Source organism: Opisthocomus hoazin, chromosome 28, assembly GCF_030867145.1.
Source record: "Opisthocomus hoazin isolate bOpiHoa1 chromosome 28, bOpiHoa1.hap1, whole genome shotgun sequence".
Classification (NCBI taxonomy): domain Eukaryota; kingdom Metazoa; phylum Chordata; class Aves; order Opisthocomiformes; family Opisthocomidae; genus Opisthocomus; species Opisthocomus hoazin.
The window spans coordinates 7,387,072-7,405,878 of record NC_134441.1 but is presented as its reverse complement, the minus strand read 5'-3'; the positions used below and the strand labels follow the sequence as shown (position 1 = coordinate 7,405,878).

Here is an 18,807-nt window from a genome sequence, read left to right as displayed (position 1 = left end):
AGTAGTGGTTTTTATTAATAGGTTAAATTTTTGGTGAGGGGTCTTTCCATGGCCCAAACGCCATGTTCTTCTGAACGTGATTTGAGCCAAGTTGCCCGGGCTCCCCTGTCAAACCCCATGTTCGTTTAACAGAACAGTTATCGCGTTATCCCGCGTCGCGGGGAGATGGTGACTATCAGTGGGAATAGCTGGGAGAGCTGCTTGTATGGCGTGTGCTGTGAGAGGTGCTCCTGTTTTAGTGGGAACAGGGACCTGCCAATAAACACTGGCGTTTATCAGGTCGGTGAAGCCTTGCTGCTGCTTCAGGAGAGCTTTGGTTTGGGCGTTAGTGTGTTCACAGGGGAACTTCCCGCGGTTGTACCTGGCGTGCTGATATGTGATGAAGCACAAAAACTTTGTTTATAGGCTGCATCTGTGCTAAAGTTGTTTACTTAGACTAATACAATAATATCCTTTACAAGGATAAAGATGAACTTTTAATGCCATGATGAAAGGGAATCTCACATCCTCATCTTTAAAAAAAAAAATAGCCATTATGCAAATGGTGAGCAAAGCCGCCCGTTTTGTTGGTGGGAATCGTGTAGTCGGAGCTGGCTGTGGGGCTTTCCCGTGGAGCAGCTCTTCAAGGGGACACTGTTCAGCGCCTGGAGACAAAGGGTGCAGTGATACTGATACGGGAGCAGGGGGAATCAGATGATGTTGTGTGGCTGAAAAGAAGTTTTAAAGCAAGTTGCTGTACGCCAACTTTTCCACTCCCCGAAAGGCTCAGACGACCTTGTTTTGAATTAATGTTTCTGTCTGCCCCAAGTCTTGTAAGCATCACTCAAACTTGCTCGCAGTAGAGACAGAGGAAAGCAGTGAGGATGTCATTGCAGCTGGCTTTGTGGGCTGGTGTGAGTCCCCCCTGTTTTTTCCCCTCCTCTTGGAAGCAGGTTTACATCATCTTTGTTTTTCTGCTGCTTTCCTTGCCCCTTAGGTGTTTTCCACGCTGATGCCCTTACTGAACCTGAATATTCCTGTGGGAGAACGTTGGTTGCAGGATGCTGATGAATTCTGTAACTTTGTGTATCGAGTGTTTCATTTGTCTTGAATTTTTAAAAAAGCAACATTGCACTGATTAGAAATTGTTACCACTTCGATGTGACTTATTATTGTCTGTTCTGGGTAGCCTGACTCCAAGCTGAAGTGGAAGAAATTTGGGCCTGTGAGAGGAGCAAGACAGGTGCTGAGAGTGGCTGCTTGTGATAGAAAAAGAGGAAATCTGGCATCTACAAAGGAAATTGCATCCCTTTTGGTTTTTTGTCCTTCCACGCTGTCTGATTTTTAGGCTCAGGCCTAGGGTTTTCAAATCTGAGTTTTCTGTCTTTTTAGCTGTTGAATGAGCTGACAGCGCTTTGCTCCAAGCTGGAAAACGTCCGTGTTCAGAGCGGCTGTGGGTGTGTGCGGGCTCAGTTCTGCTGGGGCCTCCCGATGCGCCGGCCGGGCTGCGGGCAGGGGTGACTTCTTCCATCTCAGTACGGTCGTGGAGGAAGCTCCGTGGAAAATCGATCGCGTGGAAGGGTGTCTGGGGAGGTGCTCTGGTGGCGCGTCCACCCCGCGTGTTGGCGGTGCACAGGAACGGGTCGCGGGGGATTTTCTCACCTTTGCGCCGTACTTTGCGGGGACACGACTTGTTTTTTTGGGACTCTTTCCTAGGGCAATTCCTTCTCCATCCCTAATAGGACCTGACTTTTTTTTTTTCTTGTGTGTTTCTGTATTCTAAAGGACGTTGTTTTGGCTCAAACACAAAATCTAATTTGGCTCTAGAAATCTATAACATTCAGCTGGCTCCAGAGGAAACCCTGGAGACTAAGATGCTTGTTTCCCATTTGATATCACAGAATCACGGAATAGTAGGGGTTGGCAGGGCCCTCTGTGGGTCCCCCAGCCCAACCCCCTGCCCAAGCAGGGTCACCCAGAGCAGGCTGCACAGCACCGCGTCCAGGCGGGGCTGGAATATCTCCAGAGAAGGAGACTCCACAGCCTCCCTGGGCAGCCTGGGCCAGGGCTCCATCACCCTCAGAGGGAAGAAGTTCTTCCTCATGTTCAGACGGAACTTCCTGTGCCTCAGTTTGTGCCCATTGCCCCTTGTCCTGTCGCTGGGCACCACTGAAAAGAGCTTGGCCCCGTCCTCCTGACACCCACCCTTCAGATATTTGTAGGCATTTATAAGGTCCCCTCGCAGCCTTCTCTTCTTCAGGCTGAACAAGCCCAGTTCCCTCAACCTCTCCTCGTAGGGGAGATGCTCCAGTCCCCTCACCATCCTCGCAGCCCTGCGCTGGACTCTCTCCAGTAGCTCTTCATCTTTCTTGAACTGGGGAGCCCAGAACTGGACACAGTACTCCAGATGAGGCCTCACTAGGGCAGTGTAGAGGGGAAGGAGAACCTCCCTCGTCCTGCTGCCCACACTCTTCTTGATGCACCCCAGGATCCCACTGGCTTTCTTGGCAGCCAGGGCTGCTCGGTAACCTTGCACTTGCTTGGTAAAAGAGTGATGACGTAGCCTGCTGCCCAACTACAAACTGCTTAGAATACTTTTTTGTTTGTTTTAGTTCAAGCTTTTACCTTCCGTGTGTCATTGGACGCGCTGAAAGCTCTTGTTAAGGACTTGGGTTTATCTCAGAGAAGCCTGAGGGAGTGCTGTGGACCTGGGGAGGGGGAAACACTGGTTGGACTAAAAATAGAGCTGGCAGCATTTCTGTTGCAAATTAGGGTTCTTTGGTTTTTGAAGTTATGCGCTCTTTTACAGAGCGCTGTTTGGGCGCTCAGCACCAGAGTCGCAGAATACCAGCGGCAGGTGTCGGGAGCTGGATTTCACCTGCAAGGTGGAGGCATACGATTGCGGTTCAGTACCTCAAGATCTCGGTGGCCAAACTTTGATGTAATAAAAGTGGACACTTCTCATCAGCTCTGGGGACTCCACGGCCAGCAGTTTCTTCCTTGTCGCCCAGCCGATGTCTGGAGCGTACTTTGGAGGTCCCTTAGCAGCCGGTAAGGGGTCCGAGGCGTCGCTCCTGCCAGCAGCCCCAGCCCGCTGCGCCTCCCCTCCGGGTCACGGGGGCTTGAACCAGCCCGGGTGGGAAAGAAGAGCTTGGTGGCTTCGGTGGGGGTTTTCACACTCATTGGCAGCCTGCTGAGAGGTGGGCTCGGGGTGAAATCCTCATGGAAGCCTGTGGGAGAAGTTGTCACTGGATTCAGCGAGCTGGAGCCACCCCGTGTGTAAGCTGTAATTCTGTCCATGGCAGTTCACCTGAAGATCTCAAAGATCTCCGCTGGGCGTGAGCTGGGTGCCTGCTACCACAGCATGAGAAGGGCAGAGAGGAGCGGGGCGGTGGGCGCGCTGTCAGAGGGCTGGTCTCTCCCAGTGCTGGTGACCGAGCTGTGTTCCTCGGGCAGCCAACATTAATACAGTTAAGGAGGATTTGCTCATTTTAATCGTTATAAGAGAACGCTGAATGTTCTGTAGCTCAGGAACTTTGCTGCTGTTAATAATGCCTCGTTGCCCTTGGTTTTGGCCAGTGCATTGGTGTTTTGTGAGTCTATAGGGCGCAGGCTCACTAAAGCAAAGTTCAAGAAGTTACATTTTTAGTACTAAAACTGCCAGCAAAAATGTGATTTTTGTTTTCCTGCTTCTAAGCTGTGGCTTGAAGAAGGCATTTATGAACAGTTTGTGATGCTTTTCTGGTGATATGGTTGCGTGCTTAGTTGCAAGAATCTATTTTTTTTTTGTAAGAGCAACCAGTGTTGTCTGTGTCTGCGGTCACTCTCGTTTTTCCCGTCGTAATTACGCCGGTGCATCTTTGGCCTTTCGGGCAGTGGCAGTGCCCGTAGCACCTGGCCCCTGGGACGCTCGCTGCGCTGCTTCAGCTTTGCAAGAACGGCTTTGTTATTTCTTTTCTCATCCAGCTTTGGCACAGCTGGCTTTGTCTCGATAATGTGTTTGCAGTCTTGGAAGAGACCACCTGAAAAATCTGGTAGTTTTCCAGTCAGGCCTGGTTGGTGCAACCCCTGGAGTCAAACACACCGAGGTGTTAACACGGTAAGGTGTTCCCGTCTCTGGCAGCCTGAGGTCAGAGCCCGCTGGCTGAAGAATTAGCAGGTCCTTTCTGCCTTGCTTTGGGTTCTCCCTGTTCTTGCCTGTTGGAGGAATATAGGACTTGGAACTTCTTCGAGGGAGGAGTTTTAGTTTCGTGCTTCTTATGCCCTCAAAAGTCAGGCTGGACCGTAAGGACCTGTCATGCACCGAGCTGCTGGTGGGTGGTGGTGGCTGCGCGGGGTGGGGTGGCCCTACGCACGCAGCTGCTGACAGCGGTGGTCGTCGTGTTGGCTGGTTTGATAGCAGGCCTGAGTTCTGACAAACTAACCGAAGGTACTGTCGGGGGGTAGCTGCTAAACCACCCAGAAAAGATCCCAGAAGCTTGACATTTTTGCTTTTGTTTCTCATGAAGGACAAAATGTGAAGTTTCTGCCTGGTCCCTGCTAACTCCGGCGATGGTTTGCCGGTGGGAAGCTCGTTGCCCTGGCGTGGTCAGGATAAAACATCAGCTTTACACTCTGGTGCTTGACATCTTACTGGTGCCAGACTTTGAATATTGGGTGATGTAAGATCTCCATTATAAATGTGTTTTGATAAGCTGATCCTTCTCTTCTTTCTCCCCTTGCCTGTTGTCCTGCTCTGGAAATGAGAAGTAATTCTCCAGGCTGAAATACATCCTGCACTTCAGAAAAACAACGCGCCGCAGTGGAGTGCTGTGAACAAGAAGTCATTTTTAGCAGCTCTTTGACAATTTAAACTATTTTTGGGTGCAGCTGGCCAGGGATTGCACTGTGTAATGTGTCCTCCTGTTGTTTATAGCTGCTCTGCCTGCGTCTCCTGCAGTTTTCCCCGAGCTGCAGGTGCGCAGAGGAGAGGACCGTGCCAGGACGTCCCTGCGTGCCACGTCGAGTGTCGCGCTGCAGGACGCAGAGCAGGAGCTGGTGGAACTCCGCGCTGTGCTCGCGGGGCCGGCGGGCTTACGGGGACTCGCCTGCCCCGAGCCTTGCGGGTAAATCAGCACCCAGCTCAAGAGCAAAATAGTGATGTTTTAGCACCAGCAGGGAAATTCATCTTCGAACAGACTGCCTTCTCCCCTTTCCCCTTGTTTGAGATCATTCAAGCTGTGTATATAGCATGAGAACTTCTGCTGGCAGAATTTTGGTACTTGAAAGTGTCGTTGTGGGTTTCCAGCTGAACGTTTTAAAGTTTACAGTGCTCCTTTTAACACATGGTTCAGTATTCTTATATAATTTATTAATAACACAAGAACAAGGACATCAAAGAAGAAGGTATTAATAAGAATCAGGCAGGCAAATTGCGTCTTTGCCTGTTCAAGTGAGCACTTTGCTACTTTGAATAATACCTTAATTTGATTTCTGCGGAACTTCTGGTTACTGGGTGAATTCTATAAAAGAAGATTGATTTTCTTTTTTTTTTTTTTTCCCAAATGGGAATGGGGATGCGTTGAAGATTTCTTTCCCACTTTGGCAGGTCGGGAAGAACATCTGTCAGGTGCATGTATCGGTATAGCCAGGCAGCAGGAAGTGAAGGAAGGGTTGGTAGCAGTTGCATTGTTTTCTGGTTTTTGGTTGATTCGTATTGGTTTTATTCCCTGCCTGCTTGGCACAGCACCCATACTTGTCTCGGGTTGTGCTGACTGATCAGCACCATCGCTGTTGCTGCTGGCTTTATGCTCGTGGCACACAAGTGCAAGGTCACTTGGTATTTTGACACCCTTACGGCCGTCGGGCAGCCACAGAGAAATCTGGAGGGCCTGGGCTGCCTGGCTGCCTTTTTCCTTCCAACTGTAGGATTTAAAATAAAGTCGTTTTAGGGATATAGAAATGATGTGTAAGGCACAAAGTTTGTGAAGCGTTTCATGGACGTTTCTGTGCTGCTCATTAGCATCATATCTCTGTTTATAGCTGAAATGGGCTCTGGCCTCGTAACTCAGCAGTGGAGAACAGGCTAATTTAGCCTGCTTGTGTCTGGGTTGGTTTGTAGCTCTAGAGTCCTGTCTCGAGATGGGAGAATATGGTGGGAGGGGGAGAGTGATCCTCAGCTACTTAACTTGAACCTTGCTTGGTAAAAGAGTGACGACGTAGCCTGCTGCCCGACTACAAATTGCTTAGAATACTTTTTTGTTTGTTAGGCGTCAGATCCACCAAAGCAGGGGATGTAGAAATCTGAGCATTTCAACACCTCTGGCCTTCGTGGCCTCAGCAGTGAGGACTCCTGCTCGTGCAAGGGAAGGGTCAGAATTCCTGTCACAAGTGAGGAACTATTTTCTGCAGCTCATGCAAGCCTTCTTGCTCCAGTCCATCTGCCTAACATCCAAGAAATCTGATCACTGATGAGGGAAGATCACCAGAAAGATTTTGCTTAGTTGAGAAGTGTATGGCTCAGTCACTTTATCTTGTAGCAGGATCACCAGCAGCCTCTGTGTTTTCTCATCAGTTCGTAAAAGAAATAGCCTCCATTTTTCTGCTAAATACCTCCACTTCACAGAATCACAGAATGGTCGGGGTTGGAAGGGACCTCTGTGGGTCATCTCGTCCAACCCCCCTGCCGAAGCAGGGTCACCCACAGCAGGCTGCACAGGACCTTGTCCAGGCGGGTCTTGAATATCTCCAGAGAAGGAGACAGGATCATCTTGAAGTCCTCTCCATCCTTTTTATGTATTGCCAGCAAAATAAGCTGTGTATCTGTATCCCCCGTGGACTCGCAACTCTGGATCTGCAAAGGATTTACGCCTGTCCCGCAGTGGGGTTTTCTGTAACGCGCGGTTCTTGAGCGCACCTTTCGCCGTGGCTTCTTCCCCAGCCCATCATTCCGACTTAATTATTGTGTTTACTGTATGCTCACAGGACAGGGGTGTGACTGCCGTGTCGCCTGAGTGTTTTGGTTGAATTCCTGTCTGAAAGCTCTGCGTGCTGTATCGCCAGGTCGGAGTGTTTGTGAACACGGTGATTACGGGAGTTACAGTCCAAGGACATCGTACTGGAAAACACCGATTCTGTTGTTTCTCTGCTCACACTTGATAATGTCTGTAGCTGACACTAGTTTAACCACTGAGTTGAAGGTGATTGGTAATGCTTGGATTTTTTTGCTGTTTCTGGATAGTCCGTTTGAGCAGTCCCGCCGTAGCTTTAGTGTTTTACGTGATCAGAGGTGCCTCCAGAGTTCTCGGGGCGTTTGGAAGGCTGCTGTTTTCTCCCGGACCATCACCTTGGAGCACAGCTTTGTGTCTCATATGAATTCACATGCCTTATGCCTGGAGCAGAGCTGTCGGTGCACAGGGCTGGATTTTGAGTTGTTGGGGGTTTTTCATAGTTGCTTCCCATGTGGGTAAAACGCTTACTGCTCCCAGTGCTGTGGTGTTGGGGTATTGATCGTTGCACCTGACAGTGGCTTGGTTGTGCAAAACTGGTGTCGTGGAAGTTGTCTGTTACCTCTGTTAGAGAAGATGAGACCCAGAAACCTGAAAGCCAGCTTGCTTCATTGCAGCTAGCTTGCCCAGTAGTGCAGTTGCCTTCATTTTTCTCCCGAGGCTGTGGTATCTTCCATGCGACTCCTTATCTTCTGTTCCGTGTCCTGAATGTGGTGGGATGAGACAATGCTGAAGACTACTTTATTTTCTTCCTCTTAACCAAATGCAAAGCAAGCAGGGGGATCTGTGACCTCAAAAGCAATTTTCAGTTCCTTCAGATCATTTTGTAGATGAGCTGTTCTTCCTAGAGTTCAAAGAAAAAATATTACTCGGTTAAAACTGTCAGAAGAAGAAGGTGTGTTGCTGGTTTTTGTGTGGTGCTCCGAAGTGGCACCCCGCAGGGGTTATGCTGCTATCTAAGCAAATCAAAAGTAATCCCCTGCAATGCCAACAGTACTGCTCGGAGAAGAGCGTTGTTCCATAGCTCCAGCTCCCGCTCCCATCGTGTGGTGGCATTGCTTTGAATCTGTCCACACCTTACAGACCTGCACAGGCAAAGAGCTGTGGTGCCTGTTGCCTGATTTTCTAGTTTTGAGACACAGAACGTAGGCTGTCTCCTTCCAAAATAGCCATCTAGGGTGTCAGAGGTGTCTTTTCAGGCTACATACCCAAACTCTGATTCTGTTTGTTCTGTACTCGCACCTAGAGGCACACAGGTTGTGCTGTTAATGCTCGTAAAACGAAAAACCTCTCTGCCCGCTGTGGGAAATGCAGGGACCTTGGTACCTACCCAGGCTGCGTGCCCACGTTACTGAAACGGGGAATGCTGGCCTGCATGGCAGGGCTCCTCTCTCTTCAGAATATGTTCTGTAGTTGTTATCGACAGGTAGAAGAGATTGAGAGGTTTGGCTCATCTGAATGATGGCAGCTTTCCCGTCTCCGTGTATCCAGCACTGTGCTGGTCCCGTGTGCACGCTGGGCTTGCAGCTTCCTAATTTCCTGGTTGCTGCTCGTTAGGAAATGGCCAGGCTTTGCCAAATGAAGAGCCCTCAGATGCACAAGGAATGCTCAGCTCTCAAAGCTAGAGGTTGAAGTGTGCGATTGCTGAAGCAGTGTGTCAGCTGTGGCATGTAAATAAAGAGGTAAAGAGCAACAGGAGTGACTCATTCTGCCATTGTTGCAGCAAAGGTGTTGGTGCTGCTCCAGCCTCTGCTTTTTTAATCTGCAGAAGTGGAGGAGCACCTGCTTGCTGCAGTGACCAGGCCGGTTGTGCTGCCGCCCTTGCTTAGGGCCCTGCTGTGTCCTCCCACCAGGAGAGAGGCCTTTCTTGGGGTAGAATTCAGCAGTTCATCCATTCCTAGGTATTACATCGCCAGGGATCTCTCATTACCACTTCAGCAGCATCAGTGGGGATTGAACTCGGGAGTGGTTGTCAGAAGTTCAGCAGTAATCTGTCATGGTATAGAGGCAGTTTCATCAAAATGTGATTTATTCCAGAAATTAGCTAACTTTTTGAAGATAGTTTTTTTTAAACAAGACAAGTGGATTTTTTTCAACTTCACCTTTCCTTGAGTATGGCTGGCAGACTTCCCATGCAAGAAAGAATTGTCATAGTTTACAGCTGTGTGCATCTTCCCAGCCTGCCCACTTTTTCTGCCACTGATGGTCTAATCCCTGTTGACTCCACAAGCCGGGTGCCTTGGACCAGCGTATCTCTGTTGTTGTTTTACTTTTCCTGTTTGTTCTAGAACAGACCTCCTCTTCTAATTGAATTACGCCTTCAGGCGAGCGGTGCTGCACAGTTATGTGTAGTGTTCAGAGAAGGTAGTGGATATGTGACCGTTTTCCACAGGAGTCAGACCTTCCAGTTAGCAGTTGTGAGTGATACCAGACTCGGTACTGCATGAGCAAAGTGCAAACCCAGGCCACGACCAAGGTGAAATGAACCCTTCCAGCTGGCCAGCACTGAAAGCAGGGGTGATTCCCATTTTCATTGCATCTGTTTCATTCTTTAAAAAAAAAAAAAAATGAATCTGATGCATTGTCAGACCTCTTCTTCTTTTATTTAATGGCCGTTGGTATCTGCACACGCATTCTGCTAGCATCTGGAAGTCCTGCTGATGCAGAAATGCAGAGGTTTCTTCTGGAGACTTTAGCCCTCGATCTGCTGTCAGTGCCACTGGCCTCTGAGGTGTAGTTAGCTTTGGGACCTCTCACTTAAGGCATGCCTTGTGTTAGAAAGCCAAACATTTTCTTGTCTGTTCTCTCATTTCTTAGCAGATAGCTAAACAAATGGCTGTCCTTGTGGAGCTAAGCCTTGGTAAAATTAGGCACTACTATTTATTTGCACCAAACTGGAATACTGAAGAGTTTCTCACCAGCTTCACCGCCCACAAAGGGTATTGTGTTCCTGCTCTTTAAACTCTTTGGGAGAGAAATGGTGCTGTGTAACATACGAGGCTGTATGTTGTCGGTACTGAGTTATGGGAAGTGTTAATGTTGGTTTGAAGTGTTTCTGTGGGGTTGCTCTGAAGCGTTGCGCAGTAAAATCGCAGGGCTGAATCCCGACGACAGCCCTGCTCCATCTGGGCTTGAAAACCATTCATCTTGAAGAAAGCAATGAGAACTCTTTATTGATTCCCCCAGAGATGCAGGGAGATGCCTGAAAATACGAGTGTCATAAATAACTTTGGGCTGTGCTGGAAGGGCACAGGTCGGTTTGCTTTCCCCGTTGTTCATAGGGGAAGTGGAAATGGGCAATCTGTTGTTCCGATTCTCTTAACAAATGAGGGTGATGAGCTACGAGACCTTGGTTTTTATAGCTATGGGTACTTACAAAGTGCATCATCCTGGTCCTTGGCAGTTAATAGTTGCATCACTCGGCTTAAAAGCTTTTTTATTTTGCTTGAAATACCTGACATTTGTCAAGTGACCCGAGGCATCCTCTGAGCCTTAGTTGCTTAAAACACCGGGGCCCTTTGACTGCTGCGATGCATCTTCATTTCACGGCTGCGTTTGTTAAAACACAGTGTTTCGGAGCCCTGCCTGCGTGCTGGATCTGCCTCCTCCCTGTTTTGCTCTAAAATCACAGAATATCACAGAATATCACAGAATAGTAGGGGTTGGAAGGGACCTCTGTGGGTCATCTAGTCCAACCCCCCTGCCGAAGCAGGGTCACCCACAGCAGGCTGCACAGGACCTTGTCCAGGCGGGTCTTGAATATCTCCAGAGAAGGAGACTCCACAGCCTCCCTGGGCAGCCTGGGCCAGGGCTCCGTCACCCTCAGAGGGAAGAAGTTCTTCCTCATGTTCAGATGGAACTTCCTGTGCCTCAGTTTGTGCCCATTGCCCCTTGTCCTGTCGCTGGGCACCACTGAAAAGAGCTTGGCCCCATCCTCCTGACACCCACCCTGCAGATATTTGTAGGCATTTCTAAGGTCCCCTCGCAGCCTTCTCTTCTTCAGGCTGAACAAGCCCAGTTCCCTCAACCTCTCCTCGTAGGGGACATGCTCCAGTCCCCTCACCATCCTCGTAGCCCTAAATCGGTAAGTAAGTGAGGAAAGCTGGCTAATGTCTACAGCTCTGAGGAGCAGAAGCTGCGACGCCGCGCAGGGCTGAGCACGAGGTGCAGGTGGTGCGTTAGAGAAGCGCACGCTGCATCTCGCGTTCCTTGCTTTGACGCTGGGCATGCTTACTGGCAAATACAGAAATCTGTATTCCTTAGACGTGAAGTGTTTGAGGGAAAAGGAAGATGGATGATGGTCTCTTCCCACTGCCGTGATGGCACATCCTGGAGGAACGTGGGTAACTCTTCTGGGGCCTCCTGCATGCTTATAGCGAGCAGGACATAAACATCGCCTGCCCTGCAGCTGCCCAGCGCTTGCAAGGTCCGACTTGGATTATAACATATGGGGGAATCAGTTGAGGGATATTAAAATGGATGAATGTGCTTGGGACAAAAATAACTGCATTAACCATGTTGCAGGATCAGGGAGTCGGTAACCATAAGGCAGGAGGAAGGAATGTCCTGGGAACAGTGTGTGCCTGGAGGGTTTGCAGTAACGCACATCCTTCAGGACCAGAACCAGCAGAAAAGTTTGGGCTGATCTCCTTAAGCCCAGTGCTCCATTTGGGATGTCTGAGGCCGTGGGGTTACTGCTTGCCTGCTCCCCCCGAGCACTCGGGGCTGGCTGCGTGCGCTCCTGCTCACTCTCTGGCTCTGCCATCTTGCGTACGCCGAGCACAGCGTGCGTTTCCTCAATTTTCTGAAATGGGAACTGTCAGCGTGGCGAAGTCAAACTATTGAACTAAACCTGCCTCGAGCTTCTTGCAGCCCTTGGATGTAAAGAGCGTTGCTTAAGCAACCGTGTAATATAGGATCAATTCCGCCGCCATCCCCCGGGGACTCCTTTTAGGTAGCTGTTACTTTCCTTGTAGTATTTATCATTTTAAAGATGATCACACATTGTTTATCTTCACCACAGAGAAAACACTGAACAGCCACGAGTTTTATTTGTAGCTTGTAGTATAAATGAGATTGATAGGTTGGGGGTTTTTTCCATGTTTTGAGCTTCACAGCTGCTCTCAGCGGACAAACATCCGAGGCCAAGATTGTACAAAGGGGGTGCCGTATACAGAGGAAAACTCATTTCATCTCAGTGCTCGATGTTATTAAGGAAAGAAGCAAGAAAATGACGCAAAGTTCCTACGAGGCCGACGGATCGGCAGCTCCTGCTCGGGACCGGGCAGCCCGCGGTGGGGAGAGCTTCGCTGCACGCAGGGCTCGGGGTGAGGAGCCCCCGACTCGCTGCGGGACGTAGGTCTGCAGGAAAGCTGCCCTGGAGCTCGTTGCTGCCGCAGGGAAGAGCAGTGGAAGTCTTGCTAATCATTTGTCAGGTTCGCTGGTTTCCGATAAATTCACTTTCCCTTGTTGAAAAACACTTCTGCTGCGTACAAAACACCAGGGTGTGTTGCGTTGTCCTCCTGCCTGCGCAGCAAGGGCTGAACTCCAGTTTGGGGAGACGGATCGAAAATATCACCCTGCTTTGGGGTTTTTTCCCTAGGGACACAAACTTACTCAACTTCTGCTTGCAAAGATATTGTCTGAGGCTCGTAGGCAGTGACTTAATGAGGTGTCATGCCTGGAAGCTGGATTTAGAAGAACACTGAGACAGGGTGCCGATTTCCATTATTAGGCATTAATTGCCACACTTTATTGGAGGGAAAAGCACAGGCGTTGTTTGTGTCTTGGCTTCGGGGAGGGGGAAAAGTGAAGCGTGATCATCTGTGCTGAGCTTGAAGTGGAGGAGTCTTAGGAGAGGTGGGTATGTGAAAAACTGGGTGGCAGTCGAGGCTTTTAGGTATGCATTGAAGACACACAACCCTTCGTAGTGTGAGGTACGGGAGAAACTGGACCACGTGGGATATTTTTATTACTGCGTCAAGTACTTTGGGCATACGTGTGTGTGTGTTAGTAGAATATGATAGAAAAATCCTGGGATTTCAGTGCCGTCGTGCGAGGAGCAGATAAGAGCGATTCGGAAGGCCGGGAGCCGGCGCAGGGGGAGGTGTTTGATGCTTGGGGCTGTCACCCGTGACGCAGCAGTTCTTCTCCTAAAATGCCATCCCGATGGCTGCAGAGTCTCCATCAGCTCCCCCACAACCCTGAGCCCTCGTTGACACCTTCTTGCCTTCCCTAGGTCCAAAGGACTGGGTTCTTCTTTCTATAAAGGGCTTGTGGAGCTGTTGGTTCTCAGAGGAGCGATGAGGTCAAGTTTTGATTAGTTGTAATTGTCCGCAGTGCTGTTTTTCTTCTCAGCTCACCAGCTAGCGGGATGCCAGAGCGTCTCCCTGCTTCAAATACTCTGCTGTCTCATGCTTTAGTCCTTATCTAGAATATGCAGAGCTCTTGCCCTGTATAATCGTTATACTGAATGGTATTTTTTTTATCTTGGTTGAAAGAGTAGGCTTTGCCCGGTCGATGTAGTGAAATAATCCCCACCTAATTGCTACCCCTAATACCCGAACGTCTCTGACTTTGGAAGCAGGGAGCTGGAGAAGGCCAGCCTGATTTCTACAACATGCTGAAAATGTAACACTGCAAGCCTGGCGTGCAGCGTCAGGGCAGCGCAACTGCTCTGCCTCTCTGTGTGAGAGATAACCGAGTTAGGGCATGAGAGGAGAAAAGAAATTTATTGGTGAGACAACCCTAAAAATTATTCCTAAAGGTTTTTCATCAGAGGAATTGATTTGGTTGGATTACAGCTCATCACGAATGTTTTTTTCTGATATTTGAGCACGTTAAATTAAAATGACCATTCACAAACTTGAAAGAACGGATGAAAACTCCCAAGCTGGGACATCAGCTTTCCCTCAGAGTTGCCCTCGTAGGCTTTGGTACTGTGCCCCAAATCCTTCCAGTCCAGCTGCCCCTCTGCAGCTGGGTGTCTGGGGATGCTGTGGGGAGGAAATACCGAGTGAACTTGAGGAGTGTCTGGACAGGGACACTCGGGGCGGCTGGCACTGCACAGTAAGAGACATGATATTAAAAATATGTTTAAAATCTAGTGTGGATGCATGGCTTAATCTAACGTGAATGGAGTGCGCTTTTATTCCTGGATAATTTGGGCTAGCTTTTGCATGCGTGTGATTTTTTTTCTAGCAGGAAAACTGCTTTAATGACCGCAGTGGCATTAATGGGGCGTTTAACAGGGATCTTGTGTGCTGTATCTCTCGGGCAGCAGACGGGCTGTTTGGCTGGTGCAGTTGGCTTTTTGGAGTCGTTTGGTTTCGGTCCTGGAGGTTGCGTGTTTCCTCTGGCTCCGAGGGAGTTAATTAACCGTAATCTGCAAGAAGGCTGGCACGGAGCACGCAGTGTGCACAAACAAGGGGGTTTTGTCATGGCGAGCGTCGCACAAAAGCAGCCATGGTTATTGCCACCGAGTCCCAGAAAGTCGCAGGGAATGAGCGTTTCCTGGAGGTGGGCAGAAAGCTGGCTGTAGGGAAACCCCATTCCTGAGTTTCTCCAAGAACTAATGCACAGTGATGTAAAATTTTTTAAAAAATACTTTTTTCCCAGAACTGTAAACTCCACTCTCCAGATGAGCATTTGTTGGTTCGGTGTGGGACCATGGGCTGCGATTGATCACTGTGGAGCCAGGCTGAGCCGCTTCCCGAGGACTCGGTCCATCGTACACTTGTGGACCAAAGGGTCACGGGAGCTTTTCAAACTGATAAATGGCCACGAGGGTTCTGGAGGTTTGGGGGAAATGGTGTTTTGTCCTTGGGCTGAAGATGATACACATAAACAGCCACCTTCCTTTATGTAGACTTTACCAACTGATTTTAAATAACTGAAAGTGGATATGTAATGAGAAACGACAGGTGCTGACAAAGGCTTAACTGGAGTTAATACGGTTTGTAATAGTTTATGGTTAATAATGGTTTATATTCATCTGAGATTTTTGAGGCTTTTCTATGCAGAGCTGAAGTCTCTGAGTTTTGCTTGTCTCAAAATCAAAACTGTATGTTGAGCTGCTGTCTGGCACTTGGAAAAGTTCTCTGATTTCTCTAAGGTAGTGAAGGTGTCAGGGCAATGTTTTCCATTAGGTTGTTGTTTACCAAAAAAAAAAAAATCAGAGCTCTGGAATATGGCACAAGGTAAGAGAATGTCTGCGGGGGGTCCCTCTCTGACTCTTCTGACACTGTCTTACCCGATGATCGTCTCGGCAGCAGAGCAGCAAAAACTTCTGGGCGCTTTCGGTGCGGGATTGCTGTGGCCGCGTGTAAGAAAGCGTTTGGCTGTGTGCTGACAGAGTGCCTGGATCCCGCGGCTGACGCTGTCGGCAGCTCGGCTTTGCACAGCAGTCTCTTCTCCCAAAATAAATTAGGCGACTGATGCTATCCCTCTTTTTACAAATCACAAAAGCTGTGGTATGCTTGTAATGATTTACCCCTGGAAACCTGGAATGTAGCCCTAAAGCAGTTGAAAATACCTGCTTATTAATCTAGCAGTAAGAACCTGAGGGAATATTTATATCTATCTGTGAAGCCACTTTTTAACTAGGACACCTAAGATTTCACTGGGGGAAACCATCTGCCTGGATCACAGTTTATGGCGAATGTTTTCCAGTTGTTTGAGCACACAGAACCTGCCTGGTAGTTTTATTTCCCTTTGAACGCGTTTGCAGAGACGCCGCTCAAAGGCATCCGTCCCATTCTTCATTTGCTCTGTTCTGCTTTAGGTATTTTTGGCATGTATCGGGTAGAAGATTTAACATGAGATCCTTCCAGCATCCTGGGATGCTGAAGTCTGTTACAGCGCCCTGCAAAGGGAGTATAAACCAAGTTTGTGAGGGATTTGACACTGTATAATGTAAAAACTAGACACGAGGATGTTTTTCTGCTATTTAAAACGGGCAGATTAGGATTATCGCCGCTACAGCACGAGCTGTAGGAGGTTTTCAGACCTGATCAGCCGCACGATGCAGTCGGGCTGGGGGAGTGCTGACCCTGGGAGTGGATTCAGGTAAAATAAGGTGAAAGTGGGGAGGCAACGTGGTACTTTGTCGGGTCTGAGAGGTAGCTGTGAAATTTCTGTACAGGTACTTTAGTAGGCGAAGTGCAATTAGTTGATGGCAGAACAATGAGCTGAGCATTTTCCTTCCTTTGTGCAAAAAGTAAAGTGATGTATGTGTGCATGTAACCTGGGTTAAAACTGCTGCATACCTAAACTGTAAAACCTCTTGTTTCTGATGGATTTGTTTTCCTGTGTTCCAGAGCCTAGCCCAGCTAGAGAACCTGTGCAAGCAGCTGTATGAGACCACAGACACTGCGACACGGCTCCAGGCAGAGAAAGCCTTGGTTGAGTTCACCAACAGTCCAGACTGCCTGAGCAAGTGCCAGCTTCTTCTAGAAAGAGGGAGTGTATGTAAAACAATATAATTGTCCAAAACGTATCTTGGTATTTTGGGCACCGATAAGGGAAATAGCCTCAAGGTCTGGTATGCAGTGTTTATATTCCATACCCAGTATGCTCTCCTGCATCTCAATTTGTGAGCAGCCTGTGCCAAAAAAAGCATCGGCTCCGATGGCAAATGATGCTGCTGCGGCGGGTGCTGCGAACGGTTGTCAGTTCGAATGTCTTGTGGGCCTTGCTGCCCTCTTCGCAGCCCACCACCCAGCCACCCAGCTTGAAGCTGAAAACGTTATTCTGGCAGTGCCGTTTCGTAGACTGTGGGAACCGCTGCCTTCGCTGTAGGCTTTGGGGAGAAAATGGTGTGCGTGCAGAGGTTCGTAGGGGATAAACCCAGCGGTGTTTCTGCTGGAATGCTTCCTTGGAAAATTGCCCCTCCTATAGTGGTGTCTTAATAATCCAGCAGTTTAAAACAGGGAAAACTAGATCATGTGCTTTAGAATTAGTGTTACAGAAAGGACGTAAAATATGCCAGCAGTAAATCCTGCCTGACTTTTTTAGCTTTCCTCTTTTTAAGTGGCCATTTGGTTTTCACTTTGTATCAGCACAAATAATGTTTAAAATGGCTTTGCCACACGATCTTGCAAGATCTGACTTTTGGCAGAATGTGCATCCAGCTTTCAGATCTATCAGATTGGCGTTCTGTTCACAAAAAGAGGAAAGATGAAAGAGCCTGTTGTAAGGAGCAAGTCCTCCAGGAGGAGGAGAAGGTGGGAAGGGAAGGGCAGAAGAGTGAGACTTAACAGGCTTAACAAACTTACACAAAGCAAATTATCTAACTTTTTGTTAAATTTGAAGTCCAGTGAATTTAAAGCAAACTGATTTGATGCTCTTCTGATGGGAACTAGCAGCTGGTTTACTGGAGGACACATTATTTGAAGTTCCTAAGCCCCAGTTCCATTCTCTGTGTGTGTGATCCATTGCCTCTCTGACCCTTGCCAGAGGGTTGCGGAGTGGATCTGACTCACTTTATACCTGACTGTCCTTGGGAATGTTGGAATAAATGGATTTCCTGCCTCTTGGATACTAAGCTTGCTGCAGCACTATGTATGACAGAAATGAGCATGCAAAATGCTTGTCATCTCCCTGGCTGAACTTGGGGAGTCGGGGGCAGCCGGAGGTTTTAGGTGGTTGAGTACCATCATTTGTGTCCCTGAATTAGATTACAGTTCAGTGGTCTGCGTGCTGTTCTCGAAGTAATACATTTTAACCTGTAGTTAGTAATCAAGTGGAAGTTGTAAGTGCTTCTTAATGTATAGTAATGTATTTCTGTGGCTCAAAGGGCTAATTATCTTTTTCAGGCATGGTGTTTAACGTAACTTTGTGCACGTTGACTATGTTTGCAGTTTTACTCCTGCCTTCAGTGGCAGTTCTGTTGTCTTCTCCTCTTGAAAATCTTTTCCTTTCTTAAATGCTTTCTTTGAGAATTTAGTTTACTTTAGTGTCTATAAAAAGGTAGAATAAATGTTATATAGAGTATTAGGCTTACCAATTAAATTAATGCTTTAAACTCAAATGTCCAGACAGCAATTAGCTTAAAATCCAGCATTGCTGCTTGATCTTCTTGTCCTGAAGTGTGCGGTAAACTTCTGTTTGTGGGGTGGTTTGTTTTTTTCTTTACAGTCATCCTACTCCCAGCTATTGGCAGCTACATGCCTTACAAAACTCGTGTCACGCACAAACAACCCTTTACCGTTGGAGCAACGAATAGATATTCGTAAGTACAAGACTTATTTTTTGTAACCACACTGGTGTGAGTATTTGTCGTGTGGACTTTCGTCCACGGGTGGGAAGTTCTCTGCAAGCTGCTGTGCTTTGCAGTTTGGGCGTTCCTAGGCTACAGGATGCCCAAAAGGCAAAGAAACCTTTCTCTGGGATGGCATCTTCACCTGTGTTGTTAGCTAACAGAGTTCAAGGCTAAATATACAGATGTTTTCCAGATGGAAGGGAATGACGGCTCTGTGGTCTTTTGAATAAACCAGTTGCATTTGATAAATTTCTTTTGGAGTATAAAATATGCATGGTGCTTGCCTCTTCTGAGGGCACACGTTCAAAACTGAAAACCCTTGCTGGGTCTCTGAAATATCATGGAGAGTATTTCCTAGGGGAGCGGTCTGTCCCAGTGCTCCTTCCTGGAGAATGGCCTTCCTTTCCTCCGAGGAAGGAGTCTGAATGCCATTTGGTCTGCTTTCTTTTTTACAAATGATGTGTTAGATGATCATCCCTGAGGAAAGGTCTTGGAATATTTTCAGCTGTTCTTGCTATATTTACACATGCTTACAGAGGATTGGACTTAATCTGATAAGACAAAACAAGTTCGGCTAGTGGG

At 48.2% G+C, this 18,807-nt stretch overlaps 1 protein-coding gene across 1 annotated transcript in view; it reads left to right on the top strand.

Annotated features, from left to right (window-relative positions):
- Positions 1-18,807, top strand: part of XPO7 (exportin 7) — a 51,925-nt gene that overhangs the window by 1,711 nt on the left and 31,407 nt on the right. Inside the window, 2 exon segments of the mRNA XM_075444874.1 lie at positions 16,283-16,429; positions 18,102-18,195. Coding sequence (XP_075300989.1) covers positions 16,283-16,429; positions 18,102-18,195 — 241 coding nt within the window.